At 34.3% G+C, this 20,792-nt stretch overlaps 1 protein-coding gene and 1 long non-coding RNA gene across 3 annotated transcripts; one reads left to right on the top strand and one right to left on the bottom strand.

The window, feature by feature from the left end:
* Positions 1–218: 218 nt before the first annotated feature.
* LOC113435419 (DGAT1/2-independent enzyme synthesizing storage lipids-like) lies at positions 219–16,989 on the top strand. Its single transcript, XM_026699188.2, has 6 exons — positions 219–486; positions 2,807–2,971; positions 4,154–4,347; positions 9,842–9,902; positions 13,727–13,866; positions 16,885–16,989. Exons 1-6 carry the CDS (start codon positions 219–221, stop codon positions 16,987–16,989), a joined length of 933 nt encoding a protein of 310 aa, XP_026554973.2.
* LOC113435420 (uncharacterized) lies at positions 5,545–20,756 on the bottom strand. Of its 2 annotated transcripts, none has more exons than XR_015743199.1 (3): positions 20,375–20,756; positions 19,912–19,989; positions 5,545–6,668 (listed from the first exon to the last, which is right to left on the bottom strand). It is a non-coding gene; the product is annotated as an uncharacterized LOC113435420 (long non-coding RNA). The 2 variants fall into 2 exon arrangements; XR_003373926.2 differs by lacking the exon at positions 5,545–6,668 and adding an exon at positions 15,417–17,401.
* Between the last annotated feature and the right edge of the window lie 36 nt (positions 20,757–20,792).

Below are 20,792 nucleotides of genomic sequence, written 5' to 3'. Positions count from 1 at the left end.
ATTTTGTGCTCCAAAAACTTGAACTGGATCTACCATTTGGATTAGCTGATTTAGATTTGGGTGTGTTTTATCAAGATTATTTTGATTGTTGCCTAGCTAGCATATTTAGACCTCTGTGATGTTTCTGACTGGGCACTTGAATTATTTTCTGTGGGATGAAGATACAGTAGTGCTGTGGAAAGAATGTGACTAAATACTGCTTGTCTTGAGAGTCAACAATGATCTTTTCTACATGCCTTCAATATCTTTTGGAAGAATGGCTTCTTAACAATCTTCTTTATATAGTTGTTTACTCAGTGCTGCTGCTTGCTACTATATTATTTGCTGTTCCACTTGCCATTGTATTATTTTTCTATTTTTCTGGTTTATTCCTCCTCCTGTATAAAAGGATTCGCAAACTGAATGGAAATTATTCTAGTAATATATGGGATCCTGTGAGGCTAATAATAGCAATCATATTGGATGGATGTGGAAGATTATGGCATGGTAAGCAAATATGTATTAGTGAGAAACTTAGATCTGTTACAGAATTATCTAGATTTCTTGGATTATATCAGCATAACTGTACTTACTGAGATAATGGATGTTTAACTCACAGTATTTTGTAATAAAATCTTCCATAAATTATTCACTTAATAAATGTATATGGCTGCCTATATCACTGAACATGGTTCTGGATGTGAAGAACCAACAGTTAAAACAATATTTGTTTTTAAACAAATAGCTATTATTAGCTAGCTCTCCAATTGTCAATATGCATTATACAAAACTACTGAAATTGGGAACATTGACCAACATCCAGAGTATGCTCACAAATAATATTTTAGTACTTAATATACTTTACTTATTTCTTAAATAATTATGTCACTTTACTTGATGTTTCTTCTTTCTTTGGATTTTGTCACTAGCTGTTTGAAGGATCAGAAATCACCCAGCCCTGCAATATATAGGGTTGGGCAATTACTTATCCTTCAAATAATGTCAAATTTCAGTTCCTGATGGTTGCAAATCTAATAGTGAATGATGGTGCGTGTTAAGAGTTATGTTTCCTACTGGTACCACAACTACCATAATATGCCTACCATTATAATTAGTTCTGGCTTTTTGCTACTTGAAAAATGCCATTTTTCAAGCAACTAGTGTTGCTGAAGCATTTTTCTGCACTGAAAGGAAAAAAAGAGTCACTGGAGGAGACTCTGGTCTTGTTTTTCCTTTCAACTTCTACTAACCCATTATGATTGGATGTTATGATTCAGTAAAGGAGCCCAAAGACAGTATAGCCTTCATTATAAGCCTGGAAAGTGAGACTTGTCACAAACATAAACACAAAAATGCAAGCAGTGTAATTTTATTTCACATTTTTGTAGTAGAAAACATTTGCATTTTGGTACAAAAATGAAAGATTGGGAAGAAGCTTTTGTTACTAGCCAACCAACCAACACCAAACAGTTGATTATTTACAGTGCTCTGCTTTTGGTCAGGAGGAACAACGGGTCATTACCACAGTTCTCTGTGAGGGCTACAGATTTGCAAATACATCTGCTCCAGTAGTATCTTGTGGTGTGATTATAAAAACAAATTGCAGCATCCTTGTTATTACCAACTGAGAAGGATGCTCCAATTCTTGAGTCGAAGCATTTGAGTGACAGGCTTGTTATCTGCAGATGCTCAAGTTTATGCACCATAGCATAGCCTTTTCCCTACTGCCAAGTGTTCCTCAGACAGTTCATTTCTAGCACAGGAATCTATCATTGAAGACATCTCATAAGAATTCTGCTGTGGGTGCTCTGAATAAATAAGTGAGGCAGTAGTATTTGCTGGTTCTTTCCTCCCTGTAAAATCTGTAGCAAACTGTACCATGGGTACAGAAGGTGGGAACAGGGTAGATACAAGTTCTGGATAGAACTTGGGATGCAAAAAGACCAGTTAATTGAAGAAAATGCCTTCTCTCTTACTCACTCACTGGAATGTTTCAGTGAATGGATTTTTGGAAAACTATTTTTTTTAATGGTTAGCACTTCCCAGGGATGGGATCTGACTGGTATAACTACCGGTTCTGTCTATTAGCATCACACACTAATACTTACAAGTTTACAACCTGCTGAGCTGCCTGGACAGCTGAGCAGCGCTGTGTGCAAGTGCGCAGTGGTTGGAAAAGCCCTTGTTTCCTGCTTTTTCAACTGCAGCTGTGTTGTGCAAAGCAGCTGCAGTTGAAAAAGCAGGAAATAAAGGTCGGGTAACAGCCCGGGCGGGCAGGTGGGCCAAAATAGCTGCAGACATAGAACCAGTTCTATGTCTGCTGCTCTTCGGAGCAACCGGTTCTACAGAGGTGGACAGAACCGGTAGAAACCCACCCCTGGCACTTCACCAACATCATACTAGACATGTGCAATACAGTTTTCTTAGCAATGTTACAGAAGTTGTGTTACTGAAGTCTGAGGCATGCCTAATTTTTCTGAAGCAGACTACAGGTCTGGAAATTCTTATTAGTTTTCACTTAAGTACCAATTAGGTCTAATCAACCCAGGTCAATTAGTTGCCAACATTTGCTATGACTCCATAAATGAAAGAAGTTCTTAATTCCACAGAAAATATACTCATAATTCAAACTATGTTTGATTGTAGATGGCAGCTTCAGTACATGGGAATTTCAGGCAGTTGTTTGATTGTGACTTTGATACTAGTTAATCATATTTAAAATTTGATATTTTGCAATAGAAACATTCATGTAGTAAATATTTTAATTAGTGCATTATTGGGTTATATTGCATAATAACCATTGATTTATACTTTCCATTTCAAACAGGGTATGAGCTACATGGCATTGAAAACATACCAGATGGACCAGGGCTAATTATTTATTACCATGGAGCGCTTCCCTTGGACTACTTGTATTTTCTGGCTAAAATTTTTATTCTGAAGCGCAGGTGTTGTTACTCAATAGCAGATGATTGTCTTTTCATATTTCCAGGTGATGTTTATAAGTTATATTAATATGTATGATGGTAAAATGTTTCATTCAGTTTGTTTTTCAAAACTTTGGGAAGCTTGAAATATGGATTTTTTATACAATCAGTTTCCTGTGTTGGGAGCCAGTGGCTGTCTTTCTAATTTGCTAAAAATTGTTAGCTAGTATTAGCTATAAAATGATTTAGAAGGATGTTAAACAAAAGAGTAGAAAAAAGTATTGAATCATATTCTTATCTATATATGAAAGTAACAGTTCTACATAGGCCTCTGACATAATCTAATCAGTTCTTAGAATAGGTTGCTCATGAAAAGAAAATGAAATAATAGGGAATAGGTCATTAGTAGAAGTGTTACACAAAACTAACCTCAAACAAACATACTGCAGTTCTAGATGTTTTGCAGAACCACTGTTGATGAACTGAGTTTTTAGCATAGAGAACACATGGAACAAACGCTTAGAGTGACCTGAACTGAGTTTAGGGGTAGTGTTTAATTCCTTTAATTCATTTCCACAAACAAGGGAAAAAACTGTAAATTAGGTAGTTCAGGCATAATGCAGCTCATCTTCCATTGGCGTAGTGCTGAATTGCTCTTTTATACTCTAAATTAGGCTCATTTAAAAAAAACACAGTTCCATACAAATTTCAAATTCTCCACACAAGTACATGATTAGGCAACACAGTTAACAAAGTAATATAAAATTATGCTGTGACATTGCCCATTTCTTAGCTTTCTTTTTAAATCTATAGTATGGACACAATTTTTGTATTACTGATTAATTTTCAATGTCTTAATAAATTCTTTAATAATATAAATTTTGAAAATGCTTTTATTTGGCCAAACATGTGAAATATTTCCATAATGACTTACATGTATTAAAAATAATTTAAAAGTATCAGTTTGAAATAGGTTCTGTACCTTTTAACATAGAAAATTAATTAAAAGTACGGTATGTTATTTAATTGAAAGTATATTTTCATAAAACTGATATTTCAGCCTTCAGGTTAAATTAAAATTAAAATAAATAAAGACTAAAAATATCTTTCTCCTTACACAGAAACCCAATCAGACCCACACACTTTAAAATTCTGATTTGATCCCATTACCTTAAGGTAAATCATTAATGCAACTTCAAAGATCTTTACACATAGCATATTATTTATAATATTGCACTTTCTTTCAGGTGTTCATGCATTAACTGGTGTGACAGGTATTATTCAAAATAAAAAGGAAGAGTGTTTAAATGTTCTCAAGAAAGGCAAGCTACTTGGAATTTCTCCAGGAGGAATGAGAGAAGCACTCTTTAGTGATAAATCATACAAGCTCATATGGCATAAACGTAAAGGTTTTGCTCAATTAGCTGTAGATATGAAAGTGGTAAGTATGGTGTTCATATCCTTATTAAATCTTTGCTGAATATGTTTTATCAGACAAAACATGATGTTAAACAACTGGAAAACTTAGTTTTTTTAGAGAAGTATTGTAATAGGTTTTCTTGAGGATAACAGCTCATAAAGTATATTTACTGTAACTGCTGTTTGAGAGTTAAATAAGTACTGTAATGGTAGCCTATTTCATATTTTCCAATTTTGGAACAAAATGAACCATTTTTGACTTACTTCTTCATGGTTATGACAGTAGAACTCTTTTCCTTCAATAACTTAGGTCCATATTGTACTCCCCTCCTGCTTATATCATATATTCTGTGCAGTCGTAGGGTTCAATTTTTTTTACTACCAGTTCTGTGGGCGTGGCTTGGTGGGTGTGGCAGGGGAAGGATTGTGTAAAATCTCCAGTCAGAGGTGGTATTTGCTGGTTGTCCAAACTACTCAAAATTTCCACTACCGGTTCTCCAGAACTGGTCAGAACCTGCTGAATACTACCTTTGCTTCTGTGACTTTACTGCTATGAAAGAAAATATTGTTCTTCCATTATCTTAATGATAAATATTTCAATATATCAAATATTTTCTTAATATTCAATTATTTAACAACTACAATTTTTATATTTTTAAGCCTCTTAGATATTCATTCTATTAAAAAATGAGAAGCCCTGACCTATTCCAAAGGTGTTTTTTTTATTTTGTGTATATATAATAATGATTGATACAGGTATCCAATATGGAGGGAAAGTTCAAAAACATTAAATAATGGCCATTTTAGAATGTTTAATGAAGCTAATCATGCAAATCGAAATAATTTAAAAAAATAGTGGTACCTTGGCACTCAACTGCTTTGAAACTCATCGAATTTGGTACTCAATAAATCTCGATGGGAAAATTTTGTCCTGGTACTCATTGTTTGTTTGGTACTTAACATACAAGCTAGAACTGACAGTGCAGGTTGCCTTGTGACTCATTTTATTATTCCTTATGAGAAAAAACTGTTTGGTACTCATTGTTTCTGGTACTCATCACACCTCCTGGAAACAATGATGAGTACTGAGGTATCACTGTACAGAACTCGGAGAGAAAATTAAATCTCAAACAATTGGATCATTTTTGCTAAGATTCCTAGAATTTCAACTCCTTTTTGTTCCCTGGTGGGTTTTTTTTTTCATTCTATCCCTTCAGACTTTTTTTCATTCTATCCCTTCAGACTTTTTTATTTTTTAATAATCAAGAGTAGGGGAGGCATTCTAATCTTATTCAACCATTTACAGTTCACTTAATTTTTATCCAAAAATAAGTTTACTAAGTTTAGCTATACACTGCAACAAGGCTATCTTACTTGTTAGAACAGAGAATTAAAGTGGGACTTTGTTTCCATTTGTGGTACTCTGGCCAAAATTACCAGCTGATTTTACCATTAGTAGTGAATGCTGCATTTGTCGCAAGCATGACTAAAACTGATAATCTAATTGTTATTATCACCTTATTTAAAAGCATTATGTAAAATTCTCAGTTGACCAAGGCAAGGTAGTTAAGTATCTATGGGTCTATCTGGGACTGACTGTAGCACATAGAAAACAGTGACTTGGATGAAAGGGGAATAAATGAAATCTTCTGTGTCCTCTCTTTGCATAGTCTGAACCTCAACTGTGTTCTTTTTGCATAGTCTGAACCGGTCTGCTATCCTTGGTTCATGCTTTTATGAATCTGTTGCTTAGTTACTACTGTGCTGCTCTGATCAGTACATCAATGCAAGTAGGATTGCCCAGATGTTAATGATGCATCCAATGCAGGGCCTTACCTTGCCATGGCACTTCCTCTGCTTGATATTCCTTCCATATCTGTTTCTGCTTCAGGCATTTTTTTCAGGATCTCATCTTTTGGTATCCTCTTACTGATGTACACTTGAATATTCTGAGTTTCATACACAACAATCACTTCGACACCAGATTCCTTCTCTTCTCTTTCTCATCCAAACATTATGAGAAACTTCCAGAACTTTACAGTGGCATGTCCTGCTTTGGCCAGTTCACTATACTGTTAGGGTATTGGATGACTGGCAGGACACACACACATATACATTGATGGTGTGTATCTTGTTCTTCCCATTGTATTGGCTCTTCAGGACCTGTGTTATCCTTTGATGGTACTCAAATGCTGCTGTCTTCTTTGCCTGCCATGTGATTCCCATGTAATTGTGGTATACCAGGTACTTGTAACTGGTGTAAATGTTTGCCATGTGACCTGCTGGTAGTTCTACCCCATCAGTTTTAAATTATCTTCTCTTTTCCATCATACCATAGCTTTCCTGTAAATGAACAACACATGGTGATCAGAAATGAATTATTTTGCAGCAGTAATGGATGCTAGAGTCCAAGGATTGATTAAAACCAAAACCAAACATTTTTTAAAACTTTCTGATTTTTAATAAAAGATTTATTAAACCTGCTTTACAGTGTTTACATTGTTTTACAGGGATTATTGTTGCACTGTAAAACAGAATCAGCAAAAGACTGGAAGATCAGTTGCAACATTACCGAACAACCTTTACAGAATAGTGCTTTTTTGCTGTTAGCTTCTTCTTCCTCCTCTTCTTTTTAAAAAAAATACTCTGGAATCATTGCTAAACTTGAAGCTTCCTGGGAAATCAAAAGAAATGCTTCCAGCAAGGATTTTTTGACAGGAAGGATTACATGACAGCAATTAGCTGCCATGAAAAAAAGATCACATAGAAAATTCTAGGCAATGACTGGAGCAGATTTCCTTGAATTGTATAATACATTTATATTCAGGGATTAAGAAAGCAATGCCTTTTAAATTCTACTGCAGAAATTTGAGACTTCATGTGGGACATGAAAAAGGTAAAGTAATAAAATTTTATTTTCAAATTACATCTATCAAATGAAACCAAAATAATTGAATGATTAGTAAGAGTTTATCCATGCATGGAAGAAAGTTTAAGATGAAAACCAATCTCCAATATAAGAAGAGAGACTAATTAACACTGCACTCAGAATCCAACAATTTTTGACATTTCGGTGATAAGGCTTTGACTTCAGTTTTAACCTAAACAAAGATTAAGTAAATTACAGATGCTCTGTCTTGAGTATACTTCAGAGATTAAATAGTGAGTATCAAAGAGAGTCGTTGTCTTGAAATACATGTGTAAAATACAGAGGTGGTATTCAGCAGGTTCTGACCAGTTCTGGAGAACCAGTAGCAGAAATTTTGAGTAGTTTGGAGAACCAGCAAATACCATCTCTGACTGGAGATTTTACAGTATCCTTCTCTGCCACACCCACCAAGCCCCGCCCACAGAACCGGTAGTGAAAGCACTGAATGTGAAAGCATAGAATGAAAACAACCAATGAGATATCATGTGTGGGCAACAAATCCCAGAGACCATTATTAAAGAGGCCTATGAAATAATTGAGATCATGTGCAACACTAACTTGTTAGTAGAAGAAATGTTTGAGTTAAAGCAGTCTACAGACAATCAAGTGGGACTTACCTACTATTTTTAGAAAATAGAAAATGGGCATGCCAGGAATCCAAAATTCCAGGCTATTGTATATTTCTAGAAACTTGTTTAGACCTCTCATAACTTTTCTTAGAAAAGAAATGAAAAAGAAATATATATGGTCACTCATCAAATAACTGGGTGGCTAGTTAAGTGCTGGAAGATTTGACATAGATGTTTCTCAACAAAGCCATGGGATGGTAGAGATGATGATGGTACAGAAACAAACCTAGGATTATAGAGAACATCATAGCAATTTTAAAAAGTCCCATTGTAATAAATAGGGCTTTTTGTGACCTGTCATATCCACATGGAAGCTATTTTCTGAAGGTGCAACAGGAACCTATGAAAGTATTTGCTGCAAGTGTTCAAATTTCCTGTGTGCCATTGACCCTAAAAAGTTCCCTGATTTTTTTTCTGGGTAATAACATTATTGCTTCCATTTTAGAAGGAGTGTTTATTTTAGTACTGCCTGTTCTATATTTATCTGAGTTTCTCTTTATAATTTGTGCTTGGGAAAAAAAGCCATTCTGGTTCATGAGATGCTTACTACATAGGAGGAACACTGTGAATAACCAAATATATTACTGATATTAAACACAGACAAATGTAAGGTATAATCCAGAACTTCCTGCTACATGACTGAATAATTGATTGACATTTAGCATGGGTGATTGACTTGCAATACAAACATTACTACAGTATATTGAACTCTTAGTTTAAGACCGTAACAAAATGTCAATTTTCTTCCCAAAAGAAAAGGGAAAATAAAAAAAGTTTTTCATATCCTTGGAAACAGCCAGGTGTCATTATTTGTATATATTTGTGTTTTCCTTTCTTTTTCTTTATACTTTTCTATCCCTATTCTCTTTTTACTCTTTATCTTTTTTCTTGATTGTTAATTTGTTTTTTTATGTGCATGCTTTGCAAAATGTAATAAAATTATTTGTCCAGACATTACTGTATTATGATTGGTGCTGCTAGCCTTATATTTGTTTTAAGCATATAGAAATTAAAGATTATGCGGCTTAAAGAAATATAAAGAAATACTTTTCTTAAAAAAGAAAAACTCCAGTTAATGAGTGACAATAATTAGGCATACTTTAAGTGCAGATTGAGTCAGAAAAGATAAGAATGTTATGTGTGCATTATAACTAAGCAAGATCAGTAAGAAATTGATACCTACTCTGTGAAAAGACCTCAGGGTATCAAAATAAGGGCTGCCCAAGAGCTCAATGTTTATCCCAACTTTTGTACAAAGAGTAGCTTAAAATGATGAAGAACTTGGCTCCTCTCATACATATTCAAAACAGCCACCTGTGCTTCTTGGACTAATTCTTCACCTTCTGAATTTTTTATAATAATGTTTTTATAATTTTAAATTTTTTAATTATTCTGATTTTAATGTTTTATTGTATTGATGATATCATGTACTCCCCAGATCCCCTCTCCAAGGGGAAATGGGAGATTAAGAAATATGAAGTACAGGTAGTCCTTGACTTACGACCACAATTGAGTCCAAAACTTCTGTTGCTAAACAAGACAGTTGTCAAATGAGCTTTCCCCCACTTTACAAGTTTCTTTGCCACAGTTGTTAAATGAATCATTGCAGTTCTTAAGTTAATAACACTGTTGTTAAGTGAATCTTGCTTCCTCATTGACTTTTCTTGTCAGAAAGTCACAAATGGTGATCATATGACCTGGGACCCTGCAAACGTCATAAATATGAGCCAGTTGCCAAATGTCTTATTTTTGATCAAGTGACCATAGGGTTGTTGCAATGGTTGTAAGTGTAAAAACGGTCCCAAGTAACTTTTTTCAATCCTGTTGTAACTTCAGTCACTAAATTAATTGTTGGAAATTGAAGACTACCTGTATAATAATAAATAAAAAAATAGAGACTGATGGTCTCTTAATACTTTAATATAATTAAATATTTTTAAACATCTCTCTTTTTTTAGCCTATTATACCCATGTGTACCCAAAATATTCGAGAAGGATATTGGATCTTTGGGCAATCAAGTAAGGCATACTTATATTACATATTTTAATTTGAAATTTATTTGTAGTTCAGTCTATAGCTCTATGTTTTGTATAGCATCTAGATAAGGGTATAAAACACAAAGAGGTCCATAGCCTCATTCTCTTTGTGAAGCAGAGTTTAGCTCAGTTCACGGTTGAGTCCACCAGTGTAATAGAATGATAAACTATTTTTACTCTGTTGCACTTTTAATTGCCTTGATGTTGACAAACTTTTCTTGGGAAACTAAAACAATGTATTGCATGGTACACAGTCACCACTGTGCTTCATAGGTGATTGAAGAGGTTTTCTTGAAGTACAATATAAATGCTGAGTTTGTTGTTTAGCTTCACACCATACCAAACAGTAGCATTTTAGATTGTCAGAGGATCCATAAAAAAATAGATGCTTTGTTTATCCTTTTTCCTATTTGGAAAATGAAGAGGGAAGGTGGGAATCTGCATAATAATTATAGCTTTTAATCACAAGAGTGATATGCATCAAGTCTTCTTCAGAGAGCCTTGCAAAGAGATGTTGTAACCCTATTACAATTTGCTACACCCTATTCTCTGCTCATTGATGATAACTAAAAAGCAATATTTGAAATAAAAATGTAGCAAAGGAAACATTTCCTTTCCATTTCCAGCAAATGAAACAAGCACAGGAAATCAGGAGCCAAGTTGATTCAAATGAATACACGTTTATTGCAGGCTAACACTCTAAAAACCTGAACTATTAATGGTCAGAATGAATTGGTGGTAGATAGTCAACAGAATTCCAGGTGGACTGGACTTAGATCCCTTGTGGGTACAGAGATTTGAAACTGATGATGCACTTGACATCTCCCTGTGGTTCAATCTATCATCTCCTACATGATATCTTGAATTTCTTCCATTGATATATGGAATTTCTTTATATCCCAGATTTCTTATTTATTCATCTAACCCTGAACCTCCCCATCATCTTATGCTATAAATTGTTAATCTGCTTTCTGTCTTGTTAGGACTTAATTGTAGCATTCCCATTCAGAATTTTTGTGGCAGTATGAAATCAGAACCAAATTTATCAGTTCTCACAGTGTTAACTAAGCCAGGAGCTAAACAAATTTATTACTTAGGTCCACCATCCTGCTATGCAATCTCTTTGAATCTTTGCACTGTTGGTAAGCTTCTGATCAGCTTGTTACCCCTTGCAGAAATCTTTCCTTACTTGATTGTTAACTTGATCAGATTATTGGCAAGTTCCTTCAGTATCTAGAATGCAATTAATTTGATCCTGGAAACTTAAAATTCATTCCAAATAAATCCCCCACCATGGTTCTTTGACTTTCAAGCTACAACCCACCTTTTATATTCTGTTTTTTTAAATGGCATTTGAAACATGTCTTTTTGTTGGAAATAAAGAAAACAAGAGATATTCAATAGCAGTCTTTTCTGTATTTTTGTTTTATGTCATATATATCTATATCTATATGTGTATGTATGTCATTTTTTTCATTTTTTAATTATTTTTATACATATAATTTTCTCTTTTGATAAAACTCATTTATTTCTTGATTTTCTTTTATATACTGTATGTTTTCTACTTTCTTATAAAGACTACTCTACTTCTTGAGGACTTATAAACAAGAGAAAAACTATTTGTCTACTTCTTGTAGACAAGAGAAAAACTATTTGTCTATTTCTTATGGAGTTATAAAAAATACTATAAAATAAATTTTTGTATGAAAAATAACAAAGCCATGGGGGAAAGAGTCTAGTAACATTGTTACATGCAATTGTTTCTATTCCTACCTATGGAGAACTCAAATGATACTTGCAATAGGTGTAAATTAGATTACTTGAATAAAAGGTGAAAAATTTAAAGGCAAGTCAAGCCACTAAAACTACTGACACTCCCACACTGAGAACAATTAATCAATGTATAGCTTGTCCCCTGGACCTTTGGGTTCTGCATCACTGAAGTTTTTCAAAAATAGACTGAATAACCATTTGACCACGATAGTATAAGGTGTCTTGCCTTGAGCAGGGAGTTAGTCTAGACCTCCATGGTCCCTTCTAGCCTATGATTCTATTTTCTAATATTGTCAAGACGGCTATTTTTTTTTTTTTTTAGCTTACATTAGTTTGTAACAACATTCAGAGTGAATTTCTGTTTCTTGTTTATAAATTCAAGAGTACAGGAAGAGTTTACTTAGATCAGGACTGATAGACCAGTGGTTCTTATTACATTGGTACATGCTATTCCTAGTAACCAAACCTACTGATATTTCTTAACTATAAATTGCTGCTGAGAAAATTGTTGCTTTAACGTTGTTAATGAAAGGTCCTAATCTTGTCTTAAGTTTTTATATTTCTGCTTCTTTATTAACGCTAACTCAGTGTGAAGAACATCCCATTCGGATAGCAGATAATCTGATATGCTGAAAAAGGAGGACATCCTCAGGCATAAGAGTACCAATAGCACCTCCAGATATTATCTATAGATCTTTCAAATTACATTTTTAATATTACTAAAATCTAGCAGCTGAAAAGACGATCATGCCCCGCCTTAGAAGAATTGTGTTGGCAGTTTTCATCTTAAATTATACTAATAAAGTAAAATCAAGTAGAGAAAGATTATATTCTTGAGATAGGATTCTCAATGCTAAGCAAATTTATAATTCTTGTAGTTCCTATGAAGAAAACAGTATGATTTAAGGCATAAACATGTAACAAAACTGAGTCTTAAGAGTATAAGAATCTTGAGTCAGATTCTGTCTCTCACAGATCTCTAAGTTGAATGTGTAAGCATATATAATTATTTTAAAAATAGCAGTTTTTATTTTGAAAAAAAAAAAAAGAGTAAATCAAACTGCAATAGCAATAGCACTTAGACTTATACACCACTTTATAGCACCTTATAGCCCTCTCAAAACAGTTTACAGAGTCAGTATATTGCCCGCAACAATTTGGGTCATTTTACCCACCTCGGAAAGATGGAAGGTTGAGTCAACCTTGAGCCTGGTGGGATTCGATCTGCCAAATTGCAGTAGTAGTAGCTTGCAGTACTGCACTCTAACCACTGCGCCCCGAGGCTCCTCTAATAAGCACATATATTTTCGTCTGTGGGATTTTTTCCCTTTGCAGAGTATTTTCATAATTACTAGTTTAATTGCCCATGTAATCAATTATTTAGCTAAAATACTGTCTTTTGAATCTAAAGGTAGAGGCATAGTATATGGGCATCTGCTAATTCAAATGTTAACAAAGAGAAACTGACTATATTCTGGTGAAATCTTGGTTGAACCCAGAGGAAGCCTTAGGTAAATTAAGCATTGCCTGAGGAAGGTCTTAAGGAAAAGCAGTCTTCCCTATGTCCCTTTTCTCTTTGGTCCCAGGCTTCTTCTGAAGTCCAATGTCTATAAAAGCTCTTCATAAAACTTTTCTAATTGTGAAATAACCAGCCAACATGCAACCCAGGAGATAGAGAATATGGTCTCTTACAGCAATTTTTTCCTATGTTAATCTGCTATACAGATTACTTGTTCTCCATCTGAAACAATGGATTTTTTTCAAAACCCCTTTTAAGGGAGTGAATTTAGGATGCAATACTAAATAGAAACCCATGTTTTAATCTTTTGCTTGCACAGAAATTGTGTGTGCATGTGTGTGCGCGCACGCGCGTATATGCAGGTGTGTTATTTTTATTTAAATGATTAGCTTTATGACTATATTGCAGCTGAAGAGCAACTACAGTTCTATAAAGTGATTCCAATAACATGTAGTTTAGATATTTAATCTGATTCAAATTATGTTTTAGTTTTAACTTCTTTCTTTCACAGGAGCTTTAGCTAGGAGGCTATATGAATATAGCCGAATCCCCTTACTTCCAGTGTGCGGTGGACTTCCAGTCAAATTTCGTACTTACATTGGAGAACCCATTCTGTATAATCCAAATGTAACTGCTGAGGAATTAGCTGCAAAAGTATGATTTGTTTATCAGTTTAAACATCTTCAATTCTTGCTTAATTGTCAGCAAATTTCAAGAATATATTTTAAATTAATGTACAACATTAATTTAACGTCTCATAGCTTTTTATAAGAGTAATATAATTCAAATTATTCCTGGAAAAGTATTTTCTTTTTGTATTTTTAAAACAGTGCTAGTAAGATCTAGTCATGATCAAATTATGTTACTAAATTGTGGAAATTACACTTTATTTTATATTTTATTTTGTTATTTTATCATCTTTATTACTTTTTCACTTTCTATAGCTGTCCATTTCATTCTGATTCTGGCCAGCTTACAACTCAAAAAATAGATTACAGTTAAAAAACTAAAAACATTTTAAAACAATAAGAAACAATAAAAACATTAAAAAATATATACATAGCAGATGAGATACCTGGCCAGTTAGCAATACAACCAGGAAACGGGACCCTTAACGCATTCAAGACTCCAGGTTTATTTATAGATTAATGTTATGATTTATAGATTAATGTAAAGCTATTATGCCTTCATAAATCTATAGTTACAATTAGTGATGTTTTTTTATTATGTATTTATTATGAAACTGATATGCCACCCATCTTACCAAAAGGGAACTTTAGGTGGCTTAGTAAAAGAAATATAGTGATAATATTAAAATATTTCATAAAGCCCCTTGGGGCATCAGGCCAATTGGCAGAGCAAGATTCTCAGGCTCTTGTTTTGAAAACCAAGCGTTGGGTGCTGATCTTTCACAACTGATCCCTATTTTTCTCAGCACCCAAACCCACACAAAACTGCCTCCTGAAGTCTCACAAAGAGCAGCCACCCAGGGTATATATGCACAATCTCTTGCCTTCTCTTTATCCAGAGAGATTCTAAGGAACTGGTCTTCTCACCAATTCCTTGGATTTACCATGGCCATTGGCTTTGTGAAATTCAGTTCTCCATACCTCCTCTGGAGGCGCCCAAATTAGTGGTGCCTTATTGAAGTCCATGAATGCAATTGCAGTTATTCTATCGTTACCTCCTTGTTAGGGTTTCGATAGTAACAAATATATTTAGAAGTCTCAATTCTTTATAAATTTAGTTGGGGAAATAAAGTGGCTGCATAATAACAAACTTGATGTTAAATTTACACAATCACCGGGCTTACTTAATGCCTTACTTACACAATGCCTTACTTAAAGAAAATCCTGACATCCAAACAGGCTATCCATCACCAAAAATGGTGGAAGACACAAGCCAACAGAAGGCTGAAGCCATATTCTTTTAATATAGAGCCTGTTTTCTGTGGTTTCTGAAAGCAACAAGTTGCCCCAGTAGTTCACTAGTTTAAGGAAGGAGAATACCACCTGCCACTCCTAGCAACAGGTAGCCAGTTTGTACATATGAAATTCAACTTAAATACAAAATCAGGTTAAAGACAGAGTTAAGAATGGAATGTTTTCTTAACCAGAAGGCTGCCTGTACTCCTAGCTAATGCATGTCCATAAGAGTAATAAATAATCATTGGAAGGAAATCTTTGTAAAAATTCTGGAAACAGTAGGAGGTAAAATATTTTATTTCCAATATGGATTCCTGGCCAGTTCTCAGAGGCTACCTAGGTTTCTTGCAGTGACAGTTGGTTAGGAAGTCTGGCACTTAATTAATTTCAAAGACGTACTTATTCAAAAACACTGAAGTAAGCATATTTTAGCAAGCGATTCCATATTAAAAATTATGATACATTGTTTTATAAATTATATTGATAAACTTTGGAGAATGCTTTAAAAACAAACATAAAAAACCATCACATTGAAGCCAGCCTATCTGCCTCAGCAGCCCATATTTAGGACTCCAAATGTATTAAGGCAAATATAATCAATTTAATTAAACAATTTCTAAAATTAAATTTAGTTTGGAGCTTCCCGTTAGTGTATCCATTCATAAACTTGTTTGAAACAAACAAAATATCTAAGCTACTTAAATTATATTGTATCGTTTACACTTTTAAAAGGCTTATTAAGCATGATTGAAATAAGTATAATATATAAATAAAGGTTGAAATATGTATTTGGAGCTACTCTTTTTTTCTTTTAATACTATAGCAGTATACATATTACATGGGTAAATACATGTAGCTATTAGACAGCACTGTGAAAATTAGGTGTTTAGCAGATAGCACAATGGAAAAAACTGTCCCTGTGTCTAGTTATTTTGGTATGTAATGCCCTATAGCACTGTCCCAAAGGGAAGAAACAGTTTAAATTCAGGATGTGAGGGTTCTATAGATATATTTTCAGCCTCCTTGCGCAATATACAGGTCTTCTATGGAAAGCAGACTGCTTGCAATTGTTAATTCTGCAGTCTTTCAATTGGAATATCTAACTGTCCTATTTAGTTGCTGTACCAGTATAGAAGTATAAATGACAAGATTTAATAATTCCTCTGTAAAACTGTATCAAACCCCTGGGGCAGCTTGAATTTCCTGAGCTGATGCAGGAAGAACATTTTTTTATTGTGCCTTTCTAATAATGGTTCTAATGTTAAGTGTCCACCTCAAGTACTTGGCTTATAGAATCACAAAACCTGAAGAACTATACTGCTGATACTTTTGTCAAATATAGTAAGAGGTGGTAGAATAAAAGGACTTTATTTAAAAATATATATAAAAAAGAAGAGTTGTAATCTTCTTAGATTTATAAGAGTCATAGACCTTATTTAGTCTAGATCTGGGAATTGGAGAAGGGACCCCCAAATAACTTATCAAAATATTTCCAGTCTGTATACTTTTCTATGAAAATTAAAAAGTTAAACAGCAGCCATACTTTGATATAATGCCTCTATTTGTTCTGAACCTCTTGGGGCCACAGAACAAAGGATTGGGCTTAGATAGTACTTGGATTTGAGAGTACCAGGATGTTTCTTTCATAAATTTATCATTTATTCTTCTAGTGAACCCTTATTACCAATATAATTGTGATAATGAAATGTTTTATCATTTCTTCCTTTTTCTTTACTTTCATTTTCAGACCAAAATTGCACTCCAGTCATTAATTAGAAAGCACCAGCAAATTCCTGGAAGCATCTGCCGGGCTTTATTGGAAAGATTTCACAAAGAAAAGAAAAAGGAGTAAATTGGTCAAATGTTTTAAGCCAAGTGAGGCAGCACACTGCTAATTATGATTTTGACAATCATACAGGATATCAAAAAAATTAATTTATATTATTTTCTAATTTAGTATTGTATTTTTTTTGGCAAAAAAAGGATAAAATGTGATTTTTTTTCATTTGCATGCAAAAAGTACTTGAATAGCTGTTTATAAGGCTTTTAAAACATGGGTGTATTTTAAGGTTAAAGTGTTACTTAGAGACTGATGTGCTTACGGGTAGGTCATGATTAGTGAATGATACAAGACTAGACTGAGTTGCAATTTGTGAAGTTGCATATAAGGGGATCCAAAAATCAGTTAAGGCGAGACTACACATGTGCAATTGTAGTGGTGATTTTAGACACTCTTCATCTGCAAAATGGATAAAAGGCAGAGTCTGTCAAAGAAATACAGTGCAAGTGTAATTAGAACAAATATTGCTGTAATTGAATGACATGAACATAATCATAGCAATCCTAAATTAGGATTAATTTAGGAATAATTATTTTTTGTTTTCTATAATTATTCTGTAATTTTATTAAATATATGAATTTGAATAATGGAAACATTTCATTGGATTCATTAAGCACACTAATCAATAATACTTTTTAGACTGATTTGTTTTCTTGGCTGCTGTTTATATTGTGCATTTCACTACTGTATTGTTTTTAAACATTGTAAGACATCCAGAATTGCTAATGTGAGATACAGCAGTTGTATAAATCCAAGAAATATTTTTAAAAAAATATTAAAATTATATTGAATGCCATCTGTGTTGTGCTTCACTGCAATATATATTGGAGTGGACCCATCAATATATATTTAATGGTGGACTTCCGGTTTGCAAGGCTTCAGCAGTGGCAGGAATCCGCGATCGTGCGCGGTCCGCTGGAGTGCCCCCGATCCAGCTGGATTTGGGGGCTAACAGTTACCCTGTAGAGGTAACTGAAGATAGGGGAGATCCAGCAGGGGTCTGGGGGAATCGCAACCCCCTTCCTCAGCTGGCTTAACTCCCTTTTCCAAAAGCGGTGGAGCGGCAGTCATATATATATATATATATATATATATATATATATATGTGTGTGTGTGTGTGTGTGTGTGTATCTTTGGTTATTCGGGTTTTCTCCCACGTAAGATTGGAAGTATCTAGGCAACGTTTCGATGAAGTCTCATTCATCCTCTTCAGGCTTGTGTCTTCGGCTCTGTGCTTCTCAGAGTGATGTGAGCTGCAAGCTACAGAAGCCTGATGATGGCAGATGAGATTCTGCTGAAACGTTGCTACAACTTTAAAAGCACAACTACTATGACGTGGGAAAATACCCGAGCAAAGCCGAATGCCATACATGTAAGTGCCCGCGAAAACTTAAGAAAAAATATATATATATATGTATGTGTGTGTATGTATGTGTGTATGTGTGTGTGTGTATGTGTATATATATATATATATATATATATATATATATATATATATATATATGTATATGTATATATATATATATATATATGTATGTGTATGTGTGTATATATGTGAAGCAGGCAATCTTTTTAGGCGATCTTGAAACAATATTTCACCATACATTTTTAAATTTTATGGGATGTATTTTGAGTGGAAGGAATTTTTAGACAATTTTGTTTGTATTAATCATATTCAAACTGATGGTCTGTCTGGAAAAGCATGTACAGCAGGCTGGTACAAGACATGGCCTGCATATTTCTTTTAATAATAAAAAAATAATTTTACTTCTATCAGGAATGATCTGCAACCATTACCACACTGTTTCAACACATCTAAGCTTACCAATGCCACCAGCTCTGTTGCTGCTCTACCAGCCATCAGACTGGTACTCCTAAACTTACAGCAGTCCACTTAGTGACCGTTCAAATTCACAATGGCACTGAAAAAAGTAATTTATGAGTTTTTCACACCACTGTAGTAGCATCCTCATGGTCACATGATCAAAACTGGGACACTTGGGAACTGACTTTTATGACTATTGCAGTGTCATGTGATTACCTTTTGTGACCTTCTGACAGTCAATGGGAAAACCAGATTCGCTTAACAATTGTTACTAATTTGACAATTGAAGTGATTCACTTAACTGACAAAAAAGGTTATAAAATGGGGGGAAATGCACTTAACAAATGTTTCAGTTAACAACAAATGTTTTGGACTCAATTATGGTTGTAAGTTGAGGAGTACCTGTAATTAGCATACCAGCTATTTCTTTGCAGACAGCTAATATTTTTAATTTAGTAACATGGCCCGTTTCCATCTACAACTTATGTAGCTCTGATGTAGCAGGTTACCAAATAGTCTTAAGAAAGGACTTCAGCAGACATTTTGGCTGATAAACGAATAAAAAAGCTGAAATAAAGCTACTGACGTTGGGCTTTGTAAGATAATGTATTTATGGATGCTTCTTTCATTAGTAATTGGAATTATCCTTTAGTCATGTTGTTAATCTTTATATTTATGAATAAATTGAGATATTCTAAAACATTCAGTATATGCAGCAAAAAAATGTTGCAAATCAGACACTTGACCATGGAGCACTACATTGAATGGGTTGCATACACCTGAAATGTAGTCAAATGATTGTGGGGCTATTGTGTGACAAAGTAACCTTTTGGAGGCCATCATAACTTCAAATGGTCATTAAGCAACCAGGCATTAATCGAAGACTACCTGTAATTTTTCCAGTAATATTTCATTTAAGACGAATGAAAAGGTAGAAAGACTATCAGGGTTTCAGCTAAGATGCAAAGTGAGGCAGAGGCTTTTAAAGCATGTCAAGTATTGGTAAAATATAGTTAATAGCAGCCATTATATGTGGAAACCTAAGTACAGTAACGAGAGCTCATTTTAAGTGTTATTTTAATGTTCCAATTATAGAAATATCTCTTAACTATTTAAATGAAGGCGGGAACATTGTTATTTCATTCCACTCTGGCCACACTTGCTTTTTCAGAACTGCCTTCCTGTTCCTAGGAAAAGAAACAACAAAAGGCAAGACATCAGGAAAAGAGGGGAAATGTGTCTTCTCATCCTTTCCTCCCCAGACCGCAGAATGCTTTACCTGGAATTCCATTTTCTCCCTATCGCTCTCCTTGTTGACTTGTAGGTCAAAGCTCTGAGCATGAGCTGATGCTTCTCTGCCTAACACCCCTTGCAGGGCCATTCAGGACTACTAGAGGTCTAACTAGATATTTGGATAGTTATGGAAATTCCATGTGATAAAGCTGGGGCCAGCAGGTCTTTTGATACAGATTATACCACTATCTTCCCTTCTGTTCCTGCAACCCATGGTCGGTTAAGAGAAATGAGGATAAGTGAGGCATTCCTGCAGCAACTCAGTAATAGTAAACTTACTATGTTTTTCTAGAGACCTCCAATTCATGCTCAGCAGCAGCACTCTGAAGTGGAATCAGAAAAGGGAGAGATGATAGTCTTCTGGTCAGTTATGTGGGTATCTTCTTGCTAGAGCAATTTAAAAGGTACACAAGCCAAAAGGTTTTAGGCTCATCTGCTTCATTCTGAATTGTAACAGTTTTACTAATTCAAGGTCTTGGTCCAGAAACCGAATATAAGCAACAGAAGACATTGTAATCTAAAATAACTGCCTACAGAAGATTGTGCAGTAAATACGAAATATAAAAGCAGATAAAACAGACCTTCCCCAATTATAACATAAAGGTCATAACTTATTCACGCCCCGTCGAACAAAAGCGCCAAGCAAACGAAAAACAGGAAGAAACAAAACGAGCATGCGCTGTCTTTTCGGTAGCGT

This window comes from Pseudonaja textilis, chromosome 3 (genome assembly GCF_049901715.1).
Source record: "Pseudonaja textilis isolate UNSWEBS1 chromosome 3, rPseTex1.2, whole genome shotgun sequence".
Classification (NCBI taxonomy): Eukaryota; Metazoa; Chordata; class Lepidosauria; order Squamata; family Elapidae; genus Pseudonaja; species Pseudonaja textilis.
This window is presented reverse-complemented; position numbering and strand designations above follow the sequence as displayed.